Raw genomic sequence first — 26,569 nt, forward strand, 5'->3', positions numbered from 1 at the left:
CGTTTTTATTTTTAAAAAACGAGCATTTTTGGCCAAGTTATGACCATTTTTGTATTTATGCAAATGAGGCTTGCAAAAGTCCAAGTGGGTGTGTTTAAAAGTAAAAGTCCAACTGGGCGTGTATTATGTGCGTACATCGGGGCGTTTTTAATACTTTTACTAGCTGGGCGTTGTGTATAGAAGTATCATCCACTTCTCTTCAGAACGCCCAGCTTCTGACAGTGCAGATCTGTGACGTCACTCACAGGTCCTGCATCGTGTCGGACACATCGGCACCAGAGGCTACAGTTGATTCTGCAGCAGCATCAGCGTTTGCAGCTAAGTAGCTACATCGACTTACCTGCAAACGCCGATGCTGCTGCAGAATCATCTGTAGCCTCTGGTGTCGATGTGTCCTCGCTCGTCTGACACGATGCAGGACCTGTGAGTGACGTCACAGCGTGATCTGGCAGAAGCTGGGCGTTCTGAAGAGAAGTGGATGATACTTCTCGTCAGAACGCCCAGCTAGTATAAGTAGTAAAAACGCCCCGATGTACGCACATAATACACGCCCACTTGGACTTTTGCAAGCCTCATTTGCATAACTACAAAAATGGTCATAACTTGGCCAAAAATGCTCGTTTTTTTTAAAATAAAAACGTTACTCTTATCTACATTGCAGCGCCGATCTGCTGCAATAGCAGATAGGGGTTGCAAAATCTGGTGACAGAGCCTCTTTAAAGAGGCCTTCCAGTCCTAAGAAATTGATAGCCTATCTTTAGGATAGGCCATCAATATCTGATCGCTGTTTTGAAGGGACCTGCCTTCGTACAAGCGCTGCTTCCCCTTCAGTCCTTGTCTACTCTTATTCCTTATCGCCCGACACACTTGTCTCAGTATCTCACAGTATTGCAGCCCCCTCCCATGGAAGTGAATGGGAGCAGGCTAAAACTCTACAGCTGCTACAAGTGTGTCGGCGCTTCACAGTACGAGCAGTAGGGCTGGGTGATTAATTGAATTAATTCGTCCTCGTGGACTCTCCCGATTCTGTTTTTTAACAGAATCGTTGAATCGATTATTTAGTGGCGCCGTGCTGCAGGAGGAGGCCCCGCCCTGCCGTCTCGTCACTGCCTGGTCCGCCCCGTTCTGTCTCTGCTTCCCCACAGAACTGCTGTTCTGCACTGAACAAAATGATACAGTATGGAACAGCAGTTTCGTGGGGAATCAGGGACTCCTCATATATAGCGATACCACCCCGCTGTAGAGAACACCTCCCTTGCAGACCGCACCACCACTACACCCCCTTTCTGATCGCATCACCACCTCCACTTGTAGATCGCACCACAGTAGCTCCCACTAGGAGCTGAATCCCCAGGCCAAAGCGTCAGCAACCTCTGGCCGGGGATTCAGCTCCTAGTGGCAGCTACAGTGGTGCGATCTACAAGGAAGAAGGGGGGGGGGGGTATCTGCAAGGGAGTGGGGGTTGTGCCGAGATCTGCATGGGGATGGGGGTGCTATCTGCAAGCGTGTGTGGCACTATATTGGGTCACTCACTATATGTGGCCACTGTGGCACTATGTGGGCACTATGTACAGGGACATTGCGGCACTATCTACATGGGCACTACTGTTTTCAGATGATGAATACAAAAACCCTGACAAATGAAATCCTCGTCCCCTTTTTTCATTTCTTATTTTTTTTTAACGGCTATGAAAAACAGACGGACTAGAAATTGATGAGAATTTGGAGACGCTGATGCAAAATGCATTTTTTTTTTTTTTTTTTTTTTTACTGTCGTGTGATTAGCCTAAATGTCTAGGATGCCAGAAGTCCCTTTCACATGTACCGTCATCCGGCTGGGAAATCCGGCAGAGACACTGACCGTTTTTCACAGTCCAATCACGGTTGTGTGAATCCGCCCTTAAAGAGGCTCTGTCACCAGATTATAAGTGCCATAATTTTCTACATAATCTGATCGGCGCTGTAATGTAGATAACAGCAGTTGTTTTTATTTTGAAAAACTATCATTTTTGAGCAAGTTATGAGCAATTTTAGATGTATGCTAATTCGTTTCTTAAAGAACAACTGGGCGTGTTTTTACTTTGGTCAGCCTCATACACTTCTTTACAACACCCACTTGGTCAAAAGTAAAAACACGCCCAGTTGTCCATTGAAAAACTAATTAGCATAAATCTAAAATTGCTCATAACTTCCTCAAAAATGATCGTTTTTCAAAATAAAAATCACTGCTCTTATCTACATTACAGCGCCAATCAGATTATGTAGGAGATAGGGCACTTATAATCTGGTGACAGAGCCTCTTTAAAGAGGCTCTGTCACCAGATTTTGCAACCCCTATCTGCTATTGCAGCAGATCGGCGCTGCAATGTAGATTACAGTAACGTTTTTATTTTTAAAAAACGAGCATTTTTGGCCAAGTTATGACCATTTTTGTATTTATGCAAATGAGGCTTGCAAAAGTCCAAGTGGGTGTGTTTAAAGTAAAAGTCCAAGTGGGCGTGTATTATGTGCGTACATCGGGGTGTTTTTACTACTTTTACTAGCTGGGCGTTCTGACGAGAAGTATCATCCACTTCTCTTCAGAACGCCCAGCTTCTGGCAGTGCAGACACAGCGTGTTCTCGAGAGATCACGCTGTGACGTCACTCACTTCCTGCCCCAGGTCCTGCATCGTGTCGGCCACATCGGCACCAGAGGCTACAGTTGATTCTGCAGCAGCATCAGCGTTTGCAGGTAAGTAGCTACATCGACTTACCTGCAAACGCTGATGCTGCTGCAGAATCAACTGTAGCCTCTGGTGCCGATGTGTCCCCGCTCGTCTGACACGATGCAGGACCTGTGAGTGACGACACAGCGTGATCTCTCGAGAACACGCTGTGTGTCTGCACTCCAGAAGCTGGGCGTTCTGAAGAGAAGTGGATGATACTTCTCGTCAGAACGCCCAGCTAGTAAAAGTAGTAAAAACGCCCCGATGTACGCACATAATACACGCCCAGTTGGACTTTTGCAAGCCTCATTTGCATAAATACAAAAATGGTCATAACTTGGCCAAAAATGCTCGTTTTTTGAAAAATAAAAACGTTACTGTAATCTACATTGCAGCGCCTATCTGCTGTAATAGGAGATAGGGGTTGCAAAATCTGGTGACAGAGCCTCTTTAAGGTCATTTATTAAAGCCCCATCGTGGTTTCGGTACTGCACAGGGTCCTGCTCACAATTCAGACACTATAATGTAATCTCGCTCCAGAGTGCCTGCTCGGCGCAAACGGAAAAAAATAAGAAAATCAAGATTCAAATCGAAAATCGCCCAAAGTCTTGAAAAAAAATCGAGATTTTATTTTTGGGCAAAATCACCCAGCCCCAATTAGCAGTAAAGGAAATGAGGGGGAAGCAACCCTCGTATGAGCGCTCTGGCCCCTTCATAATAGCTGATCGGCATGTAACCCCTCACACTGCTCTATTGATGCAAAAATAAAAAAGTTTATGGCTCTTAGAAGGCGGGGAGTGTAAACTGAAAATGAAAAAATGCAAAAATGGCTTGGACTTTGAGGGGTTAAACTATGGCATATATTAGGGGGCCCTTTAAAGGTATATGCTACATTCTAATCCGTACGTCCCTCTAACTGCGGGATCACATGGTTAGAATTCCGACACTGTTGGTATGCAAGTGGTTTGATTCCCCTTGGTCGGTAAGTCGTAAGTGGTTTACTGATTAGCATACAGAGTTCCCTTTAAAAAGTCCCCACTGCTGAAAGGTGAGTTGGCATGAGTCAGTAATTCAATACGGGCACTGATTAGTTAGGGCTTCTTAGAGATGACCCAGTGTAAAGAGGGCTTGATCTGTCACAGATCCTCTTGAATTGTACTTTACACCGTGTAATTTAATGTTCTCACCGCAGGATATTCTCGGCTGCAATCTGTCACCGGTTGAGGGCTTTCAGGATAAAGATGAATCCGTTTCATACCTGTGTCATGCCACATCTAAAGAGGACGGGTCCTTTACTTTCTCGTCACTGCCAAGTGGGGATTACAGCGTGGTGAGTGAGGAAGGTGTCTCTTCCTATCTAATGAACCGTCTGCTTTTAAACTGACTAGACCGTTAATCTCCTCTTAGTGGAGTAATCTATGGGGAGCTTCCTTAGCTAAATCCACCAACAAATGCTCTCTCATTACTTTAATCCTGCCCTCTTTTGCTACAAATATACAGATCCGCTAGTCATACACATTAGATAAAAGGCGGCTGACGGGCGCCCCATCAGTCCTATATGGGATTGTTTGTACGATCACCCACATAGAACATGCAAGACTGGATTAGCTGAATAGTCCTACATTGGTGCCTTACATAATACAGCAGCACCCTTTGGGCCGATGTAGGAAAAAAAACCATGTGCACAGCAATGAATGTTTTAATGTGCTCGGCCACCAACGCCATTCACATCATTGCAGACCACGAATGGGCAAAAAAAACAAAACAAAAATGCCCGACCATCTTAAATATTTTTCAAAAAGCGTCGACTAAACCAGTCCGAATTGGCCACTTTGTCCAATTATGTAATGTGTATTGCTGCTTAACAGACTTTCTTTTCATTATAATTGGTATATTCAAGCCGGGTTATACCATGTGCCTACTGTTTGGCATACCGAACCTAGAAGTGCTGTAAAGCTGGACTAATTTGCCTCATGACCAGTATGCAACGTCAATGTTTCCCTGTGGAAAACAAGATGGCATAGGTGGTGTTCTGGTCAGATCTTTCGAAAATGCAGGTTGCACAGCAGGGGACACCTGCTGGTGGGAGTAGAACACTGCTGGCGACTATTACCAGCATGTCAACTTCTTTGTAAGGTTATTTAAAAACCTACAGACCGTGGTCCTTAAAATTTACCCGGCTATTGATCTATCAATTTAGTTATAGGGGTATTTCCATCTTCGACATTTATGGCATAGCCACAGTATATGCCCTAAATATATACGATAGATGCGGGTCCTAACTATGGGGACCTGCGCCTATCTTTACAACAGGGGCCCCTGAGCCCCGTCGTCCCTGCTGTTGCTGGGCTCCAGGTACTGACTGACGAGGTGGCCCGGGTTTTCCGGAAAGGTTTTGCTACGTTGTTTCTGGAACTCCCATAGAAGTGAATGGGAGTTATGGAAATGGAGTAGCACAGCGAGCTACGCTGTTTCTATAGCTCCCGGATAATGGAAACAGCGTAGCTCGCTGTGCTACTCCGTTTCTGTAACTCCCATTCACGTCGAAAGCCGCGTAGTAAAACCCGCTCGTCTGTTTCTGGAGAACCCGGCCACCTCATTAGCCAGTGACCGGAGCCCACTGGGAGAAGGTAGAGCAGGAGTCATGGGGCCCCGTTCTAGAGAGATGCGGGTCCCAAAAGTCATACCCACATTTATCGGACATTTCTGATCTATTCTGTGAATATGCCATAAGTGTCCGAGATGGGAATAACCCTTTAGTTTATACAATCTGCTGCCAAAAATACAATCCATTCAGTCAGTGTCTATGTATATTTGCACATTTATATAAGCTCTTCTACATATGTGTATTGTACATATGTATTTGCTGTGCCATTCACTACCTTTTCATGGATTTGATTTAACTGGAGGGGGGGGGGGGGGTATGGTTCTCATTGAAGAGACCAAGCAGTTTATGGAGACTTCTTTACAGTCAATGCTCCATGGGAAAAAAAAAGTATGCAAATTAACTCCTATCAGCCAAACCAAAGACTCCTCCATAAGGAAGAGGGACCGATCTGTAGACAGCACTGTTCCTGGGTTACTGCTCCTCACCAGTACAGAGCAGGGTAATGGTTACCACTGCGTCTGAGGCATATAATTTAGCTGACCTGTACACTGCTCTGTAAGGGTGAGGGGCAGTAAACCTCAAAACAGTGCTGTCTAAAGATGGGTGTCTCGTCCTTTTGGAGAAGTCTTTGGTTTGTCTAATATCCGTTAATTTGCATGGATTTCATTTGAATGTTATTTTGGGGCATGTACTTTTTCAACCTCTTCCTGTATTTTATTTTTTCTAGATTCCGTTTTACCGGGGAGAGAGGATTACATTTGACGTTGCTCCATCCAGGATTGATTTCACTGTAAAACACGACAGTATTAAATTAGAGGTAGAATAATTCTAAATGATCATACACCATCTGCTTTATTTTGTCATCTTACAGTTAGAATTTGTTAATGTGACGACTTACAGCCAGGCTAACAAAATGTAGTTTTTATTAGATTGTCTGGCCCTCCAATAATTACTGCAGTGGCTCATCGCCGCTTTTGTAGGCCGTGTCCGGCCATACGGATGTATTACATGGCAGGCATTCAAATGAATGGTGGTCTATGTAACACACAGACCGGCCGGGTTCGCCAGAGTGAGTTCCGCTTTTTTTTTTTACAGGCTCTCCTCTTACTCATGGAGTAAAAGAGGAGTCTATATGTCCTAATAGGGTATACGAAAAGGGGTTTTCGTCATGAGACAAATCGGGACATCATGAAGGGGGAAATACTTTTTTGTATTATTGTATTTTATTTTTTCTATATCTTTCTGCCCTAAGGCTGAAATCTCATGTCGTGGTTTTTGCGACGGATTGTGCCAAAACCGCACCATTTTGCAGAGATTGTTACAAAGATCAAGGCAAATTGGCACAGTTTTGTCGTAATTCAACGCAACTTGAGATCCCAGTCTAAGGAGTATTTTTTTATTTATTTATTTTTTTACTTTTTTGTTTTTAATATGTCAGTCTGATGGATTAACCCCTTAACGCCGAAGGACGGATATATCCGTCCTCAGCAGCTGCTAGTTCGCGCAGGAGGACGGATATATCCGTCCTGTGATCGCGCGGGTACTGACAGTTTACCCACGCGATCAGCGGCAGGAGCACGGCTGTTATACACAGCCTGGCTCCTGCTGCAACTGCCGGAATCGAAGCACGCGCCGATTCCGGCAGTTTAACCCATTAAATGCCGCTGTCAACAGTGACAGCGGCATTTAATGTGTTTGACAGAGGGGGGAACTCCCTCTGTCTCCCGATCGGCGCCCCCGCAAACAAATCGCGGGTCGCCGTCGGGTTTCCATGACAGCCGGGGGTCTAACAAAGACCCCCAGGTCTGCCTTCAGCATCTGCCTGTTAGGCGATGCCAGAGGCATGACCTAACAGGTTGCCTGTCAGTTTTACACTGACAGGCAATAATGCTTTGGTATACGAAGTATACCAAAGCATTATATATGCGATCAGCAGATCGCATAGTGAAGTCCCCTGGTGGGACTAAAAAAAAAAAAGTAAAACCGTTAAATAAAGTTTGTGAAAAAAAAAATAAAAAAAATTACAGTCAAAGTCAAATAAAACTACTTTTTTTGCCCCAAATAGTGGTTTTATTTAATAAAACGGTCAAAACAAATCACACATACACATATATGGTATCCCCGCGATCGTAACAACTTGACCAATAAAATGAACACATTAATTAAACCGCCGGATGAACGGCGTCCAAAGAAAACGCAAAAAACAACGGCAAAATTCTCTCTTTTCTCCCATTCCCCCCATAAAAAATAAAATAAAAGTTCATCTATAAGTCCTATGTACCCCAAAATAGTACTAATGAAAACTACACATTGTCCCGCAAAAATCAATCCCACGTACGGCCACATCGACGGAAAAATAAAAAAATTACGCCTCTTGGAACGCGGCGATGCAAAAACAAGTAATTTTTTTCTAAAAGGGTTTTTATTGTGCAAACGTAGAAAAAACATATAAAACCTTTACACATTTGGTATCCCTGTAATCGTGCCGACCCATAGAATAAAGTTAACATGTTATTTACGCTGCATAGTAAACGGCGTAAATTTATAACGTGAAAATTAATGCTGGAATAGCTGCTTATTTTCAATTCTCTCCTAAAATAAAGTTAATAAAAGTTAATCAATATGTTATAAGCATCTAAAAATGGTACAATTACAAAATACAACTCGTCCCGGAAAAAACAAGCCCTTATACGGCTATGTCGACGGAATAAAAAAAGAGTTACGACTCTTGGAATGCGACCGTGGAAAAACAAAAAATAATCCTTGGTCATTAACGTGCAAAATGGCCCGGTCATTAAGGGGTTAATATCATTTCGCTGTGTATTTTCCCTGATCACAGGGTTTAGCAAGTTAAACGTTTATTTAACTTTTAAACCCTTTGATGACCTTTTTATTACTCAATGGCGCAGCGTTATGATCTTGTTCACATCGTATGCCCTTTTTTTTCTGATAGTCTTTTGTGAGTAAAAGCCTTTTACCTCTCTTTAATTCAGCCGATCTTTCATGTCATGGGATTTTCTGTCACTGGTCGCGTGCTGAATGGGCTAGATGGTGAAGGAGTTGCAGATGCTGTGGTCACGCTCAACAACCAGATGAAAGGTAATAGCAAGGTCACTGCATCTGACTTACGTTGCAACACTGAATGCAAGCTTTTAATATTACGAAAGTGTCTGTAGCACGGCTTTACGATTTTAAAGGGGTAGTCCTATGGTAGTAAGTGACGGCATATTGCCAGAATATGCCATCACTTCCTGATCGCTACTACAAATTCCACTCATTGTCAAAAACAAGGAGCTGACCTGCTACCTAAGCGCTCTGGGACATTGCCAATGTTGAGAACGGGGGGGACTAAGGTCCTTTTTAGCTTATTCCTTGCACTACGGCGCATCCAGCCACAATCTGTTCAGGAAACTGCAGTACACCGCCATTCACATGAACACAGCTGTGCAAAATAAGCAGACGGGACCTTGGTCTCTTCATTCTGAGCATTGTCTGGAGTCCCAGAGGTCATACCTAGTGATATGCCATAACATTATAAGATGGGGATAACCATTTTAACTATTGAGTGACAACCTCAGTACACAGGCGTGTATGGAGTTGCATACAACTAATGTATTCCTCTGGACTGCAGCTTTAGCTCAATGGCTACAGTTGGAAAGGATCACTATAAAAGTCCCAATGTGGCCCCAGCCTTAATGCACTGATCTAGGAGCACCCCATATTATGCTTATTTTCATCAGTATGTGCGTTGGTTACTCTTCCTTTCTAAATAGGCACTCCATGCACTGCTGTGTTTCTGGTGGGTTTTTACTTCTATACAAAGAATGTGAACGAGCAGAGCTGCAGTGTAAAGAATAGCCTAGCAGTCACAAATCATCATTTGCTATTTTCCTTTAGGGTCCATCAGTAAAATAGACACTGGTCTAGATGGTACGCTCCAGTGCAGACTAGGACCAATGTGAAGGAATACATTTTCTATTGGTGCTATGTAATAAGGTAAATCTTTATCCTCTCTCTCCTCTTTACGTAGTTATGACTAATGCTGATGGATCCTTCCGTCTGGAGAACATGACTGCTGGTACATACAGTATTGATGCTCAGAAGGAACATATTTTTTTTGACACACTCACTGTTAAGATTGCTCCAAACACTCCACAGCTCGCTGACATCGTAGCCGCAAGGTTAGTCGACCTGGAGATTACGGTTGTGTTTTCAGTCTTGTAATTGTTTGGGTAATTATACTTTTTTTTTTTTTTTTCTTTGTTTCCAGATTCAGTGTGTGCGGAGATATTTCTATCGCACATTTTCCTGATAGTATTAAGATGATGAGTAAATATAAAGTGACACTGACATCACAAGACAAGGAAAGGGTTTCTGTCCTGACATCAGAGTCCGACTCTCATGGAGCCTTCTGCTTCCAGGCTAGAAGAGGATCCTATAATATTCAGGTAATACTGTATTTCAGCTTTGCCCCTTAGTGCTGAGGCCAAATGAGCAAGGAGTTTTCTTTATATAAATATATATATATATATATATATATATATATATATATTATATATAAAAAATGTTTTTCTATTGATCAGTGTCAGAAAAGCCTCATTTAACCATTAAACCCCCCCCACCTGATTTAATGCTGTATAACATCATTTTTTTATGTTTTAGTGTTTAAATAGTTAAAGCAGTTATTGTATGAATCCTTTATACTATACCATTAATCATTTATAGCAAAAGTCCAGAAATGCTAGTAATGGCTAATTTAAAGTAACTTGCAGTGTTTCTAGCATATAAAAATACCTCATAGTTGCTTTTTGTCCTCCATTGATGCTGCTGCTAATCTGTGCTTCCTGGAGAGGGGCTCTGAGCAGTCTCCTTCCTCCTTCTGTCAGCTGACAATATCGTTTTTGTTATTTTTTTTGTTTTTTTACTGCCCCTGCAGATATAGGGATCATGGGATCCAGAGTAGTGAAGGTATATACTGTGTGACATCCACAGTATGCACTACATTAGTAAACCATAAAAATATAATATAATAAAATAAAACAAAACAATGGCTGAGTGGGCATGTGGAGGGTTCATATCTGCTGTCAGGATGCAGAGCTTTACAGTCCTAACAAGCTGTGAAGGAGTCGTCTCCTCAGCTATACTGGCATGCTACTGCAGAGCCTCTGCTCCTTCCCTGACAAGCAGGGCAGAAAGCTATTTCTATTGGCTGATCTGCAATGAACAGAGTATCGCTATGCAGAGACCTGGCTGTGGGAAGAGTGACTGAGCATGCGTATCCACTAGCACTTGGCTTGTTAGGTGGATGTGCACATTGCTATAAACTAAGCAGCAGATGGCACCATACGATTTACTGGATAATTTTTTTAACCGCATGTAAATGGCAAAATTGTCCATTTTGTATGATCTATACAAAAAATATATTTATGATTGAATAACCCCTTTAAAAAAAAAAAAAAGCCTGTTACGCTAAAAAAAAAAGTGATCTTCTCCCTTTTACAGGTCTCTATATCAGAAGTGGAGGCTAAAGCTGGGCTGGCATTAAAACCGACTGTGTTCCCTGTGACTGTAACGGACAAGCCTGTTATGGATGTGTCTTTCTCCCAATTTCTGGCCTCTGTTTCTGGCAAAGTATCTTGTCTTGGTATGTTTAATATATTACAATGACGGTTGAACTTTAGGAGTTTTTTGCAGGCAGAATAATTTGCCTCAAAATTCCTTGAGGAATTTTGAGGAAGACTTTGCCCTGCCTGCACTTTCTTTGCCACGTTTTCCCTGCCTCCCATTTATTTCAATGGGAGCTCAGAGACGCAACCACGGGAAGAAAGAGCATGTCACTTTTTTTTTCCCCGCAAGCGTTTTTTTTTCCACTCGCGGGAAAACACCGCCTCTGCTTCTTATTGAAAGCACGGGATGTTTTTTGGCACGGTTTCTGCATCTAAAACAGCACCAAAAAACTCAGTGTGAGCTAGTCCTTACAGAGTATTCTAGTCTACTAGTCTACTTACCAATGAAATGTTGATGAACTAACTTTTAATAACTACCCTGCATGTTATACAGCGATTATTATTGTCTACATCACACAATTACAGACCCATTCACTTCTATTGTCCACAGACACCTTCCCGTTTTTTTGCGGGAAGGTGTCCGGGCCGTAGAAGTGTACCGCAAAAGATAGGATATGTCCTATCTTTTTTGCTTTTTACGGAGCTCCCATACTTTGTATGGGAGCACAGCCCAAAAATGCGGGTGGCTGCCCACGGACGGCCGTGCCCGCAATCGCGGGCCGTGATTACGGACACAGCCGTGTGCATGGGGCCTTAGAAAGCAATTAAGGTTCTCATTCAATGACTTCAAGCAGAGATATTAAAAACGGAGATAACGATGCAGAAAGTATATGCGAAAATGGTATAACTTTTCATTCTATGAGGAATAAGGCTTATGTGCAGAAACCGGCATTACCCTTTGGACCCCATTCACTTGGATTCAGCGGTGAAATCCGTCAACCATTGACTTCAGCGGGAATTCCGTCTCTGTGCAAATGTGGGCGGAGATTTAAAATCCGACTCACAGAAAAAAAGTGACATATTATTCTGCTGCTTAGGGCCTGTTCACATCACCGTTCGTTTCCGTTCCGTGGGAGGTTTCCGTCGGGTGAACCGACGGAACGCCGGAACGGAAAGTGAACGGTGATGTGAACAGGCCCTTATTGGCTGCTGCCAGTTATTTCTTGCAATACTGGGGAATTATTGTAGTTATTAAGATGTTTTTGTTTTTTTTAAGATTTTATTTCTCTTTAGGTTTTTGAAATGTACAATGTTTCTTTTCTGTTCTCCTAAGATGCTTGTGGGGACCTGACGGTGACATTGCAGTCTGTGAGCCGGCAGAGAGAGAAACGTTCTCTACAGGTTTCCAGCAAAACAGAAGGGGTGACATTCTCTTTTGAGGACGTTTTACCCGGCAAATATAAAGGTAGAGAAATATTTAATATGTAAAAAATAATAATAAATACTGCTCTCAAGATACATAATGACCTATGTTCGCCGTCCTTAATACTTCTATGCACAATGCATTCTCTTATCGTTGAAGCCTAGGACCAGTTTCAGTTACAGGTTATTGAGAATACAAATGTAATCTGTGTCTCTAAAAGTTTACTGACCCCTTGAAATGTATCCATGCAGCCTACGTAAGGGATCTTCTGAGTTATGGTATGTTCACAGGCTCTGGATTTGAATTAGGCACATCTGCTGTGGATTTTGAAGAATCTGTGAATAATAAGCATGTTGCGGATTATAAAATCTGCGGCGTCGTTCTTATTTCACGTGCAGCTTTTTAGGAGCATGTGAATGGACCATTTAAGGTTAACCTTTTAATCTTGGGACATCTCCTAAGCACACGATGGGTGATAACATGCTGATCAGTGGTTGTCCAACCGCTGAGACCCCCACCGATCACGAATACGGGGGTCCTGTTTCTCCAAATGAATGGAGCGGCAGGTCGAGCATGCACACTGCTGCTCCAATTACGGTCTATGGGACGGCTGGAGATAGCCAAGCGTAGTACTCGGTTATCTCCGGCAGTGCTATAAACAATGAATGGAGCAGCAGGGCGCATGCGCGATTCTGGTTGCAGATTCTGTCTGGATTGTGTGAACATAGCCTTAGGGAAGAAACGTGTTGGTTTTTTTTTTTTTGTTTTTTTTTTTTCTCTATACTGAGGCTCTTTGTCCAATACTGTCGATTCTTCATCCCTCTTCCATTTATTTATTTTTTGCTCCCTTCCATATTTATTTGTGATGATCTAGCATTGTCCCTCATGTTACATATCCATATCCCATCATCTTACAAGTTGCCTCATTTCTGTAATTGACACCCCAAGGAAAATCTCTTCCATCAATTAACCATGAGACCTGTAAAGGCGTTATGATCCTTTTTGTTGTGGTCTGCCTAAACTTTCATATTGAAGAAAAAAAGTTGTAGTGTTGACAAGCCTCATCAGCCACATATTCACGTACAGTATACAGAAGCCTTGTCAGCTCTGCCGTTCTGTCCTAGTACGGGGTATAGCGTAATTTAAAGGGGTTCTCCAGGACTTTCAAATTGATAGCCTTTCCTTGGTGTAGGTCATCAATATCAGGTCAATAGGAGTCTGAATCCAAACACCCCACGATTAGCTGACTGAAGGGGCTCTGGCGGAGAGCGATGCAGCCTCTTCGTAGTTTACCAGTCACCGGGTCATACTCATCCGTAGTGACTGTGCTTGGGATTTCAGCTCAGTCCTGTTCACTTTAATAAGATCAGAACTGCAATCCCAGACCCAGCAGCTACGGATGTGTACAGCACTGTGCCTGGTAAATTAGGAAGAAGTCGCGGCGTTCGTCGCCGTGACCCCTTCAGTAAGCTGATCGGCTCGGCTGTTGTGAGTTGGACCCCCAACATTCTGTTATTGATGAACTATCCTGAGAATAGTCCATGAAGAAAGGCAATTAAAAAATCCAGAACTTCATCCAGTGAGATTAAAAAATATTTATTTCAATACATTAAAAGCCATGTGCACGGCCGTGATTTTAGGGTTGGCCGGGGGCGGAGTGTCACCAGCAAGCCGCCCGCAAACCGCGGACCGTGCACATGGCCGCGGCCATTATTTGCTATGAGCCTGTACCGCAGAACACGGCCATAATAAGACATGCCCGTTCTTTCGGCGGTCCGGGCTCCTGGGCCATGCACGGACCGTGGAAACCACAGTTGTGTGCATGGCCCCATAGGAATGAATGGGGCCGCAATTCTCTCGTGGATTTTCAGGGGAATTGCGGCCGCAAAAGCACGTTAGTGTGCATGAGGCCTAACACATCCTAGAAATAAATTAAATCTAGATGATCTTATTTCTAGGATGTTAATTTTTTTAATGTATTGAAATAAATGAAGATGTTGTTTTTTAATCTCACTGGATGAAGGGCTGGATTTTTCAATTGCCTTTCTTCGTGGATTATGCCGTCTACCGATGCCGATTTATCAGAGCACCATCTGAATGAGGTAACGCCTGATACTATAGGAAGCACAGTGAGCAGAATAATTATTTTTTTTTGTTGGTGTTCTCCTAAAGATAGGCCATCGATTATAAAAAGTCCTGGAAAACCCGGAGCTTTGGAATCCACACTTGTTATCCCTGAAATACATGATCATAAATGTTTTATTTTTTTTCCTCTGTTTCCAAGTGAGTATCATCCAGGAAGATTGGTGCTGGAAGAATAAATCTCTGGAGTTTGAAGTTACAGAAGATGACATTGCTGGCATTGAGTTCAGACAGACCGGCTACATGCTCCGATGTTCCCTTTCACACGGCATAACACTGGTCAGTGAAGAACATATGCAGACCCATTTTAGATGCTCTTAGATCCCTTTGTGTTGTCTTCATAACTCCTTTTGATGTTCAATTTTGCATGAAATCATATAATTACTTTCCGTAGACCCGGAGTTATTTTTGTTTACCAGTCTCTTCTCTCTTAGCGATAGAACAATGGAGAAGATTTATTAATAATGACATAACGTCTGAGCGGTTCTCGAGTCTTTCCCCCCAGTGCAACAAGCGCCATAGTCCTCAAGGAGGAAGAGGATTTATTATATCTCTAATGTGTGAATGGAGCACTGCCTAGAAGAATCGGGATACAGGACACGTAGGTCCTGGACAGACACTTCGCTTATGTTACAATAGCCAATTGTAACGTATTATAAGTGACAAAGGGGGAGGCAGAGCAAGGAGGGGAGAAATAAAATTTGTACAGTGCCTAAGACACAAGGGGCGGAGCATGACAAAATATACTAGGAAAAGAGCTGTGGGGATAATCTAGTTATGGACATGACACATAGAGCTGTATAGCAATAAGAAATGAGAATGGTGCCACTGACCAAATGAAGAACAGGTTAGTGAGATCTTGTGAGCCTGTAAGCATACGGAGGTAATATAGAGGGGTCAGGCCCACCTGAGCCACTGCAAAGAGTATTTGTAATCCGTGGCTGGGGAAAAAAAAACAAACCCTGATCACGGGAACAGCAATCCCGGTACCGGTCATAAACTGGGGTTATCTAAACTGGACAAAGCCTTTTACGTTACCGTTTTAAAATGGTTATACTGAGAAATCCTACTGCAAAGTGTTACAATTTTACTGCATAGATTATCTGCATTTATTTTATCCTTATTTATTTTGTACTTTATTCTTTATTTTTCTCTTTTTATTTATGAACCTTTTACATTTTTCTTCCACAGGAATTCTACCAAGATGGAAATGCCCCAGAACATGTTGGTGTGTATAATCTAACAAAAGGGGTCAATAGATTCTGCCTATCAAAACCAGGTAATTTTCCACAGATTTTACTTTTGAGATTTATAATTTCAACATATGAGTCTACTGGACCCTGATAACGATAACTTGCTGCAGCATGGAAACTTCTCACTTAAGCCTTTAAATACATTGAAAAAGTCATGTTCAAGTGCCACTGTATTTATAGGGTAACTATACTTTCAAAAAAACTTCTGACATGACAGAAGTTTTGATCGGTGGGGATCTGAGACCCCTACCGATCGCTAAAACAGAGAAGCTCTCAGGTGAGCGGGCAATTGGTGTACGGGCTCAATGGAAAGTGTATGAGCCTGAACACTCCGTGCTCGGACCCCCACCGATCAAACTTCTGACATGTCACTGACTTTTTTTTTTTAAAGTTTAAAAGTTTAATGCGTTAAAAGTCAAGTTTAAAGATCGCTTCAGATGTACTGTTAAAAAATATATTCATCCACAATTCATCTCGAGCCGTGATCAGGCAATGGGAAAGGCCATAACCGTTTTGTACTGGCCAGCTCTGAGTGCAGGGGAAACCATTTATCGGTAGTGGCTTCTGCCTGCACCTCCCTGGTGCACTAAAATAAGGCTTGTGCCAAGGGTTCTAGAGCAACACTTTGCCGACGCATGAAGGTCCCTGAGATCTTGCGGATGGGGCCACCGCATAGTCAGTTGCAATGTCCCCTGCCCATTCTGCTCTTTCCTCTACCGCTATCCCTATCAGTCCCTGACCCATTGATAATACGCTCTTGTTGTGACTGTGAAGGGGTTACTGATCTGTGGGTATAAGCAATATTTTAATTGAAGGCAAATATGAATTCTGTATTCATATTTTCATTGCCTCCCTTCTGAATACAGCTGATGTTTTCCTGTTTGTAACTAATATTGTTTTCAGGTATTTACAAGGTCACCCCGCGATCCTGCCATCGGTTTGAACACGCTCATTACACTTATGATACGTAAGCCGTTTTTATTTTGTGTTTTATTCTGTGATGTATAATTTCAACAATTATTACCAGTTGTAAAGTCTAATCTCCCATGATACCAGCACCAGGCGCTAGAATTGAGGACATCCTAATATTGTATAGTAAACGTTTAGCATAATTCACTATTTAATAGCTTCCTTTTTGGCGAGAGGACTATAGTAGAGAATAAAATGTTGTGCCGTGTAATAAACCCACGAAAGTCTGTGTAAATACTGTGAAAAATAATGCAAATTCAAAGAATGGTGTCACACACCTGATATACTTGTAAAGGCACTGAATGATTTAATGGACTAGCTGATGGCATTCAAGTAGTAAATTCAAGGCTATGTTCACATCTGTGTTGGCCGCTCCGTTAGGGGACTCCATCACAGGTCCGGATGAAAATACCGCAAACGATAGTGCAGCATGCTGTGATATTCTTTCTGCTAAAATCACGGACACCCCAATGGAAACCCTACAGAAGCCATTAAAGTCAATGGGTTCCATCGGTTGCCGGTGGTGTCTGTTGTACAACGGAATTGGTGCTTCCGGTATTTTTGTTGTTGGGCTCTGATGGAGCAGGACAACCGAAATGCCAATGCAGGAGTGAACGCGGCCTTCATGAAGGACTGATAAAATGGTCTGTGCGTATATTCAAAGCTTGTACTTCGAAAACCTAATGTCACTGCGTTCTTTTTACTTGACAGATCCTCACCTAGTATCCTTACTCTGACCGCGGTACGACATCATGTCCAGGGGGCCATAACCACTGATAAACTAATGGATGTGACTGTCACTATTAAGTAAGAGCAAGAACAATTGCAGGTTGACTTTGTATGATATACTGAGCAATGATGGTCTAGGTAAAGCAGCTGACTTTAGGAGTCACTTAAGGTGGTCGTACACATTGGACGAAACTTCTTTAAATTGGACAATTTCAACCATAACGAATTTTCCTCATCTTAAACCCGAATGATGGTTGCAACCGACCAATGGCAGCCAAAAATTATTTTAAAAAAATGGTCAACCGTGTTAAAATTTCCTTTCGAGTATTGCAAAGTTTGAATGTTTATGGCTAACTTTTTTTTTTTTTTTTTAAGGACTATAACGTTCCCCATTTGGGTTATTCTTTTTTTTTTTTTTTTTTTTTGGGGGGGGGATCCAGAAGAAGAAATGTTGAAATAAATGTTATATAGTCTGTATTTGTTTGGTGTGCTCATTAGAATTTTTTTTTAAAAATCCACGAGGGTACGTGCAGAATATTTGTCACATGTCATTGGGCATATTAAACGACTATAATGGCCAAAATCATCGGATGTGTATGGACGAGTCGACCTAAGGGCGGATTTACACGAACGCGATATACGTCCGTGCCACCCGCGTGTTTTTCACGCATGTCGCGCGGACCTATTCAAGTCTATGGGGCAGTGCAGACTGTCAGTGATTTTTGCGCAGTGTAAAATTCACGACCGGTCCTATATTTCTGCGTTTTTCGCACATCGCGTGCACCACACGGAAGCACTTCCGTGGGACGCGCGTTATTCGCGCAACAGCAGTCAAAAGTATGTTTGGAAACCAAAGCACCACGTACTTTTCTGTTTACAAACATCCAAACGGAGTGTCATAATGATGGCGGCTGCGCGAAAATCACGCAGCCGCACATCCTATCTGATGACACACGGAGCTGTTAAGTGCCTTTTGCGCACGCAAAACGCCGTGTTTTTTGCGTGCGCAAAAAGGCACACGCTCGTGTAAATCCGCCCTTACGTATATTTGCAGGCCAAACGATCGTCCAAATGTCACGCTACTTTTATAAAATGTGTGGCTGTCTTTAAGCCTCATTCACACTTCAGTTTTTAATTAGTCATTTTTATTCGTTGTTTTGTTTTTTTTTGTATTGTTTTTTTAAAGACAAAACAAGAAGTTGATCCCAAACATACAAAATATAATGGAAACACTTCAACTTTTCTTTTTGAATCCATTTCAGATCTTCTCTTAAAAACGGTATGAAGTATGAAAAATACAAACCAAATACTGAAGTGAAAACGAGGCCTTAGACCATTCCAGGAGCCAGTTTGATTTAGTAATCAGACTATAAGAACTACCATAGATAGAAACCGAAAATAACCCCAAAAACTAGGCGCCACCAGCAAATTTCAATGCACATTGGCCACCTGACTTCTGGAATTCGTCCAGCCCTGATTTATGAACAAGGCGAGCTCGCTATTGATAAAATGTATTAAATTCTGCACTTTAGCCTAGCGCACCATTTTATATGATGTGGCAGAATCGGTAAATGTACCCGAGTGGGTTTTAATTTCTCACCATTTTCAATAGCTCTGCTTGCCTACATTTCTAAAACATCCTTGTTTACATCAGGAGGGTGAAAACCCCCAAAAGACCTGTTACTTCTCACAGCTGAGCGGTATATACAGTTGCTCTCGTCTAATATCCAGTGTAGACGTCCTCTGTGAGCTCCAGTGGATAAGTGATAAATGCTTTTGGTTGGAATACCCCTTTAATTGTAATGAATCCCTATACAAGCTTAGACAGTTTTCTGCGAGGAAATTGGTATCTGTCTTTTGCTATGTGAAAACTAAAGGAGAACTTTTCAACTTTTTCTAGCGTAGATAAGTCGCAAAAAAATTAAAAATAGCAATTTGCTAGATAAATTGCGACTTTTGAGCCGTTTACGTCGCTCTTTGCACTTTTCGAAAAAGGAGGTAGAGCTTAGTAAAAGGGGCGGAACGACCATTGCCCAACAAAAATTTAAAATTTTAGCGGAAATCTACTCCTAGCTGGCAGAAATATTACTCTGTGGCTAGCTGCGTAACAGAGTAAAGGCAGTCCTAATAAATCTCCCCGCTAATTGTTTAGGTTAGAGGGACTTAACACTCTCGGCTGCTTTAGACTTTTGCAGTCACAAAACGGTAGACTTTTATTCAAGACTATATGGAAAATTGCTTTATGTGTTGTTTTTTTTTTGTATATATTCGTTGATTGCAAAGGTGGACCTAACCTTGTAATGTGTTTTTTCCTCCAGATCTTCCATAGACACTGAACCAGCCCTGGTCTTAGGACCGCTGAAATCTATTGAAGAGACACGGAGAGAGCAGCAGCTAGCGGAAATTCAGGCCCGGAGGTTGGAGAGAGAGAAATCCATTGTGGAAGAGACTGATATACAACCACCAGTTCAGGAGGTTGTAGAGGAGCTCCAGGGGCCCTTCACTTATGAATTTTCTTACTGGGCAAGGTGAGGTCTAAATTATAGTAGATTTTTATTCGTTTTTATTTAATTTTTAAAAAAAAATGAGTTTTTAACTAAACATTGAAAAAGATACATACATATTAGTTATTCCCGTATTTGTAATAACCCGACAATAAAATTATTTTGTCAATTGAGATAAACGGTAAACTACTCGAAAATGCATTTACAAAAAATATGGTGGAATAACTTTTTTCATTTATTCCTCCGTTATAAATAAATTCATAGAAAATAATGAATTAATTTATATGTGCCCCAAAATTATGGCTAAGAAATCTGCAAACAGCATCAAACGCTACATTGACATATAAGTGAAAAAGTTATTGCTGACGGAATGTAAAACGTTCCTGTGGTCCTGAAGACCAAATTTGGCTCGGTCCTTAAGGGTTAAAATTGCTCAGGTGATGGATTCCAGATCACTGCAATTCCCACTAGTGTCCTCTCATTGGACATACTCAACCATGATCTGTTTGTGTTTTTTGAGGAGTAGAGGGGAGAGATACAAGGCAGGCTAACAATAGTTTTTTTTTTTTCATTTAGATCTGGTGAGAAGATCACAGTGACCCCTTCATCTAAAGAACTTCTCTTCTATCCCCCTTCTGTGGAGACTGTCGTCAGTGGAGGTAAAGAGCTGTCATAAACATTAAAGGGGTCGTCCCACCATTAAATATCATATTCATTGTATAGATCATACAATACGAACAATGTTTGCCATTTACATGCTGTTAAAAAATAAACATTTAGTGAAAAGTTATGCCATTTACTTGCATAGTATGGTACCATCTGGTGATGAAAGTGTATAGCAATGTGCACGTCCTCCTAATGAGCTGAGTGCTGGTGGACACGCATACTCAGTCACTCTCTCCCCACAGCCAGGTCTCTGCATAGTGATCCTCTGTTTACTGCAGATCAGCCAATAGAAATCGCTTTCTGCCCTGCTTGTCAGGGAAGGAGCAGAGCCTCTAAAGTAGCATGGCCGTATAGCTGAGGAGACTCCTTCTGCACAGCTTATACGGACTGTAAACCTTTGCATCCTGCCAGCAGATATGAACCCTGCACGTGCCCACTCAGCCTTTATTGTTTTATTTAATTATATGTTCATGGTTTACTAATGGAGTGCATACTGTGGATGTCGCATAGTCTATATACCTTCACTACTCTGGATCCCATGTTACCTATCTGCAGGGGCAGTAAGAAGGGACTATATTGTTAGCTGCCATAGGGGGAAGGAGACTAATTCTGCTCAGAGCCCCTCCCCCGGCAGCACAGACTAGGGAAGCAAAATAAAGATAAGAGGTATTTTTATATTCTAGCTACACTGCAAATTGCTTTAAAACAGCGATTACCAGCATTTCTGGACTTTTGGTGTGAAAATTATTTATGGATTACCCCTTTTAAGATTGTTTTATTATTATAGTAAAATGTATGAATTGTTTCTGGAACGTTCGTGTTTGGTTAAATATTTAAGTCTGGAAATGGTAAACGTGGAAGACGTGTAGTCATTCAATGTTCTGGTTTGTGCTAGAAATCCTTCTACCTTTGTTTTTATCCTGTTGACTTTTTCAGAAAGCTGCCCAGGAAAGTTAATAGAAATTCAAGGGAAAGCTGGCTTGTTCCTCGAGGGACAGATACACCCAGAATTAGAGGGTGTTGAGATTGTAATCAGTGAGAAAGGAGCAACTTCACCTCTCATAACCGTTTTTACTGCTGATAAAGGTTCATACAGGTTTGTCCATTTTTTTATTTTTTACACAACAGTATACGTATAAGGCAATGTTCACATCACGTTGTTGCCTTCTGTCGGAGGTATGCGTTGGGAGGAATCCCAGCGTATACATTTGACGAAAGACTGCGACCTATCCCACTGTATAGGCATTCAGTGGGCTATATATCGCCCACACTGTACATCTCCCTTCATATCGTCCTCCTCCCTCCATATCACTACCGGTCCATTGTTGTTGTCCCTCTGTCCGACCCGCATCCTCACCGCTCTTCCTTCAGCTACCCACCAGTTCTTCATCTTGTCTCCACATTTTTTCCCTCCCCTTTACCACACATAAGCTTCACTCCTGTCCTCTGGCAACCACTGCAGTATCCATGCCAGATCCTGGCTGGCAGTGCTTCACCGATTCACAGCGCCAGTAGTTAGGTCATGTGGCTGCTGCTTTGATTTTGGGAGACGGATGGAATACCCCGCTTCCTGGATTTGGAGTGTGCAGATAGCCAGTCTCCGAGGGCTGTCTGGGATACTTTATACTCTCACACATACACACACACGAGTGTTAGTATAAAGCAGGGGTCTCAAACTCGGCCGGGTAAGTGGGCCGCATATAGAAAAAATGTGAAGTGGTCGGGCTGCATTACTTTCAAATTTGATACAATACAAAATTATTGTTAATCAATTAGTTATTTGAACTACTATAACACTATATTACTATAATACTAATACTACATTACTATAATAATACCGTTGGGTTTAAAATTTGAGAGATTTCTCCACGTGCTTATTTCAACAATCCAGCATTCCAGTTTAAGTGTCGCTAAATGCAGTCCGGCGGCTCAGTTAGCACACATGTCAAGACTGGGCAGCCGCTTTTTAGATAGTGCCCTCGGTGGATGCTGCCGCCGCAGTGCCCTCGGTGGATGCTGCCGCCGCAGTGCCCCCGGTGGATGCTGCCGCCGCAGTGCCCCCGGTGGATGCTGCCACAGTGATGTCACGGCCTTGCCCAGAGCTGGAGTCCCGCTTCTGGCACTCTGCCTGGGATTCCAGCTCTGCTCCTTAGATCACTGTCCATATATGAACAGAGATGTCAGGGGCAACCCCAGAGATGGAGTCCCGGGCAGAGCGCTAGTAGGCTCTTCCTGGGACTCCAGCTGTGATCATGACATCACCGAGACTCCTGCTCTGGGGAAGCCCCTGACATCATTGTTGATGTATGGACAGCGATGTCGGAGGCTTCCCCAGAGTCCCGGAGCAGAGCCTCTACTACCGCTCTGCCCGGGACTCCGCTCTGGGGAAGACCTTGACACACTGTCCATATATGGACAGCGATGTCAGGGAATTCCAGAGTCTCGGAGCAGATACTGTACTAGCGGCTCTGTGTCCCGCGGGTCGCAGATGACAGCCCCAGGGGCCGCATGCGGCCCGCGGGCCGCGTCCTTGAGACGCCTGGTATAAAGTAACAGCCTCTCATGCACTCTCGTGCTTTGCCGGCCACTAACACTCTGCTGCTGCTGCTGTCCAGCGAGCCCCCTCTCTCACACATGTTCCCTCCACACACCGCCAAGAACATCATCGTTGTCTGCTCCAGGCCCCCTGTTTTTTTATTTCAGCCAGGGGACGCTCCTGTGCACTGTCCATATATGTACAGAGATGTAATTGGAGCTTCCCGACATATACATTTAATAGAGGCCTGTAACAAATTGCATACAGTGGCGTACGTCACCCATAGACTTTTATGGCATCCGCCAAAATTATGTCTCTTGTTTTTTTTTTTTGTTTTTTTTTTTTTTACTGGATTCCAAGGTATATTGATTAGGCATAGGCAAAAAGGACACACTTTTGGCCTCCGTCTAGCAATCGAAGTCTATGAGCACTTTGTGTTTACATCGGGAGCTTTCCCAAGGAGCACGTTAAATGGAAAAAAAAAAGTGATCTGAACACGGCCTAATACGATTTATAGATACTAGAACTCTCTCCTAGAACGTCTATGTGATCCATCTTCAGCCTGAGGATGAGTGCTGATCACAGCTGAAGGTGCAGGGTGCTCCGCTGAGTGCTTTTGCACCTTTGTTTCAGCAACTGCGGGGGTCTCCGCACCCAGACTCCCACCAATCCAAACGTTGGAAATGTTTCTATGACCTATCAAAAGTTTTTGAAAGTGCAGTCACCCTTTAATTTAAAAGAGCATTGAAGTACTTTATGTATAGCAGGTGACCCCACAGAGGATGCTAATTCATTCTCGATCGATTTTTTAAATAATAGTCCTGAAGAAAACGTAAAATCTTGTAGAACACAGGTGAGATTAAAATGAACATTTAACAAAGGCCTGCATGACTTCTTGTAATCTTACAAGTTGCCTTTTTAATGTTGACTCCACTTGTACCTTAGGTTTTGCTGCCTTTTATTGATTGTGGCTTTTTATTGTTTGTTTATTCTCGCATGTAACTATTGAATGGCCTGTTTTTTGCACAGTGTGGGACCTTTACACAGCGACCTGGAGTACACCATTTCTGCTCAGAAAGAAGGCTTTGTGTTGACTGCTGTTGATGGAACCGTGGGAGACTTCAATGCTTTTGCCCTTGCAGGAGTTACATTTGAGGTATTTGTATCGATCACGTCACCAGTTCTTTTCCTTTCCCTTCAGAATTCTACATTAAGCTTTATTTCTAAAAGTTTTCCACACTAACTAAATTCTTTGATCTATACAGATCCGATCAGAAGATGACCAGCCCCTCGCCGGAGTTCTTTTGTCTCTTAGTGGCGGAATGTTCCGTTCCAATCTTCTCACCCAGGACAACGGGATGTTAACCTTTTCAAACCTGGTAATGTACAAAACGATGTACCTGATGTTGGGCATGTAAAACTGGTCCATCTCCCGCCATTCTGCTGAATATTGGTTCCGACCACAGAATGGCTCCCTATAAAGGGTGCACCTTTTTGACATTGTGCTTTTTTTAAATAAAATTATGCATCCGTTTGGTGCAATTTCCTAAATACATTTTATTAAGAATTATTTTTAGTTTTTGAGATACAGCTGATTTGTATTCTGTATACAGAGCAGCTGTATCGTTCGCTAGGAACTGAATACGTCAGCTCAGCGGGACTGACTGGTTCAGTGACAGCGGGTCCTGCGTGTCCCTGACACACAAGATTGAGCTTTTATCGATCACATCTAAGTTCTGAACTTGTGAATGTTAACCGCTCGATCTTGCGTGTCAGAGAGACACAGGACCTGCTGACATTGAACCCGTCAGTACTGCGGATTTGCACCATTTCTGATTTCAACCGTTTTGACTAATGTTCTGAGGGAATTAGTAGCCGTATATTTTTATGTAGAATGAATACAAATGGCTTTTTCTTTCAGAGCCCTGGTCAGTATTATTTTAAACCCATGATGAAGGAGTTTCGTTTTGAGCCTTCCTCTCAGATGATAGAGGCACAAGAAGGGCAGAATTTAAAGATTAAAATCACTGGCTACAGGACGGCGTACAGGTCACTATTTTAACTATTTAAATGAAATGAATAATGAATGAGTGACTCTTAATGTAGTTTCTTCAAAAAAAAAAAAAAAAGGGACAGGTAATCTTCATCAATTGCTTACACTAGCCTAATTCATTTTTATCTTTTAATATTATACACAAAAGTATTTTAATTGGCCATTAAAAATGTGCTATAATAAGCATAGTTATGAGTGGATTACCGCTGGCTCTGTAGAAATGAATCTTGACCTGCCCACCTTCTTCTCTAGTGCCCTCCTGGTCAGTACAGACATGAAAATACAGCAGAATAGCCAAAATCTTGTTGTAAAACCGTGTGAGAATTATTAGGAAGGAGAGAGGGGTTGCGTGATTGATCGTAAAATAAAAAGAGGTTCTCCATGGGGTAAGATCACCAGAACAACGTGGGGGGCTAGGACAGGTACTCGTGAGTGTGGAGTGCCGGGATCCAGGGCCCAGTTGTTTCAAAGTGACAGGTTCATTTTAAAGTTGACAGACCATTTTTAACTTGTGTCATCTTAATTGTATTAAACTGTGCTCATATTACAGAAAACAATATGTTTAATCCAAAATTTACAACAGGTGCCTACGTTAAAGATAAAATAAGTGATGGCTTTAGTAAATGATAGGAGATAATCTGATGAAATTATAAACCAGCCCGGTATGCAGTTTAACTTTATGGGGTAGAAAACACTAAAATGTCGCCGGTGCGGGCTCAGGATCATTCCCAATAGAATTTTACATGTGGTTTATGACTCTTGACGGCAGTCGGTCGTTGTCTGGATGTACCACATTGTGCTCATTGCTCTATCTAATTCTATTAAATATGTATATATTTCTTCCTAATGAGTATCATAATACTAAGGGCTGCTGTTTTTTAGTACCTTTTCCTTTTCTAGATTTTTTTATTTTTTATTTTAATGCTTTTTAATCACCCACATCAAAGGTACGGAGTATGCTGAAATGCCGGGATAGAAAATCAGGCAAATGATACCATTAAAATGTGAACTGTGTGTTTTCAGCACAGACTCTTCAAACACACCAGTGTCATAAAGTGGACCTGTCTCCTCTCCTGACATGTCTAATTTAGTAAATCCCTGCATTCCCCATAACAGAACAATTCTGGATCTTCTTTTCTTAGAACGATTCAGTGTGCCATTCCTCTGTTACTCCTCCTGGAAATGTATGAATACATTGACAACTGGATGATACCATTCCCCTTGTCTGCGGGGCATGTCCCTACACAGTCTGACACTGTCCAATCAGTCAGGCCACACCCCGTCTAATTATAGGTTATTACTGAAATCTTTAAACCTAAAACATTTGGGTTGCCAGTCTGAGGGTGAATGATGGCGTACCTCTTATGCTAACATTTATATCTAGAGACTCCCATCCCATGGCAGGTATTCTGCAGAACTAAGGGAATCCATGCGGCAAACTTCTATACAGCCTTCGTCATGGTGCCAGAGCCT

General features: G+C 42.4%; 1 protein-coding gene across 2 annotated transcripts in view; it reads left to right on the forward strand.

Annotated features, from left to right (window-relative positions):
- Positions 1 to 26,569, forward strand: part of LOC142655694 (BOS complex subunit NOMO3-like) — a 54,792-nt gene that overhangs the window by 11,565 nt on the left and 16,658 nt on the right. For both annotated transcript variants that reach the window (XM_075830166.1, XM_075830168.1), the window contains exons 8-24: positions 3,899 to 4,036; positions 6,042 to 6,131; positions 8,308 to 8,413; positions 9,345 to 9,495; positions 9,585 to 9,762; positions 10,817 to 10,958; positions 12,155 to 12,286; positions 14,529 to 14,665; positions 15,578 to 15,665; positions 16,543 to 16,606; positions 17,320 to 17,415; positions 19,656 to 19,865; positions 20,418 to 20,500; positions 21,444 to 21,603; positions 24,073 to 24,199; positions 24,309 to 24,422; positions 24,965 to 25,092. In XM_075830166.1, the coding sequence (XP_075686281.1) occupies positions 3,899 to 4,036; positions 6,042 to 6,131; positions 8,308 to 8,413; positions 9,345 to 9,495; positions 9,585 to 9,762; positions 10,817 to 10,958; positions 12,155 to 12,286; positions 14,529 to 14,665; positions 15,578 to 15,665; positions 16,543 to 16,606; positions 17,320 to 17,415; positions 19,656 to 19,865; positions 20,418 to 20,500; positions 21,444 to 21,603; positions 24,073 to 24,199; positions 24,309 to 24,422; positions 24,965 to 25,092 (2,144 nt within the window). The remainder of the gene's footprint in view (positions 1 to 3,898; positions 4,037 to 6,041; positions 6,132 to 8,307; positions 8,414 to 9,344; positions 9,496 to 9,584; positions 9,763 to 10,816; positions 10,959 to 12,154; positions 12,287 to 14,528; positions 14,666 to 15,577; positions 15,666 to 16,542; positions 16,607 to 17,319; positions 17,416 to 19,655; positions 19,866 to 20,417; positions 20,501 to 21,443; positions 21,604 to 24,072; positions 24,200 to 24,308; positions 24,423 to 24,964; positions 25,093 to 26,569) is intronic.

Source organism: Rhinoderma darwinii, chromosome 6 (genome assembly GCF_050947455.1).
Source record: "Rhinoderma darwinii isolate aRhiDar2 chromosome 6, aRhiDar2.hap1, whole genome shotgun sequence".
Classification (NCBI taxonomy): domain Eukaryota; kingdom Metazoa; phylum Chordata; class Amphibia; order Anura; family Rhinodermatidae; genus Rhinoderma; species Rhinoderma darwinii.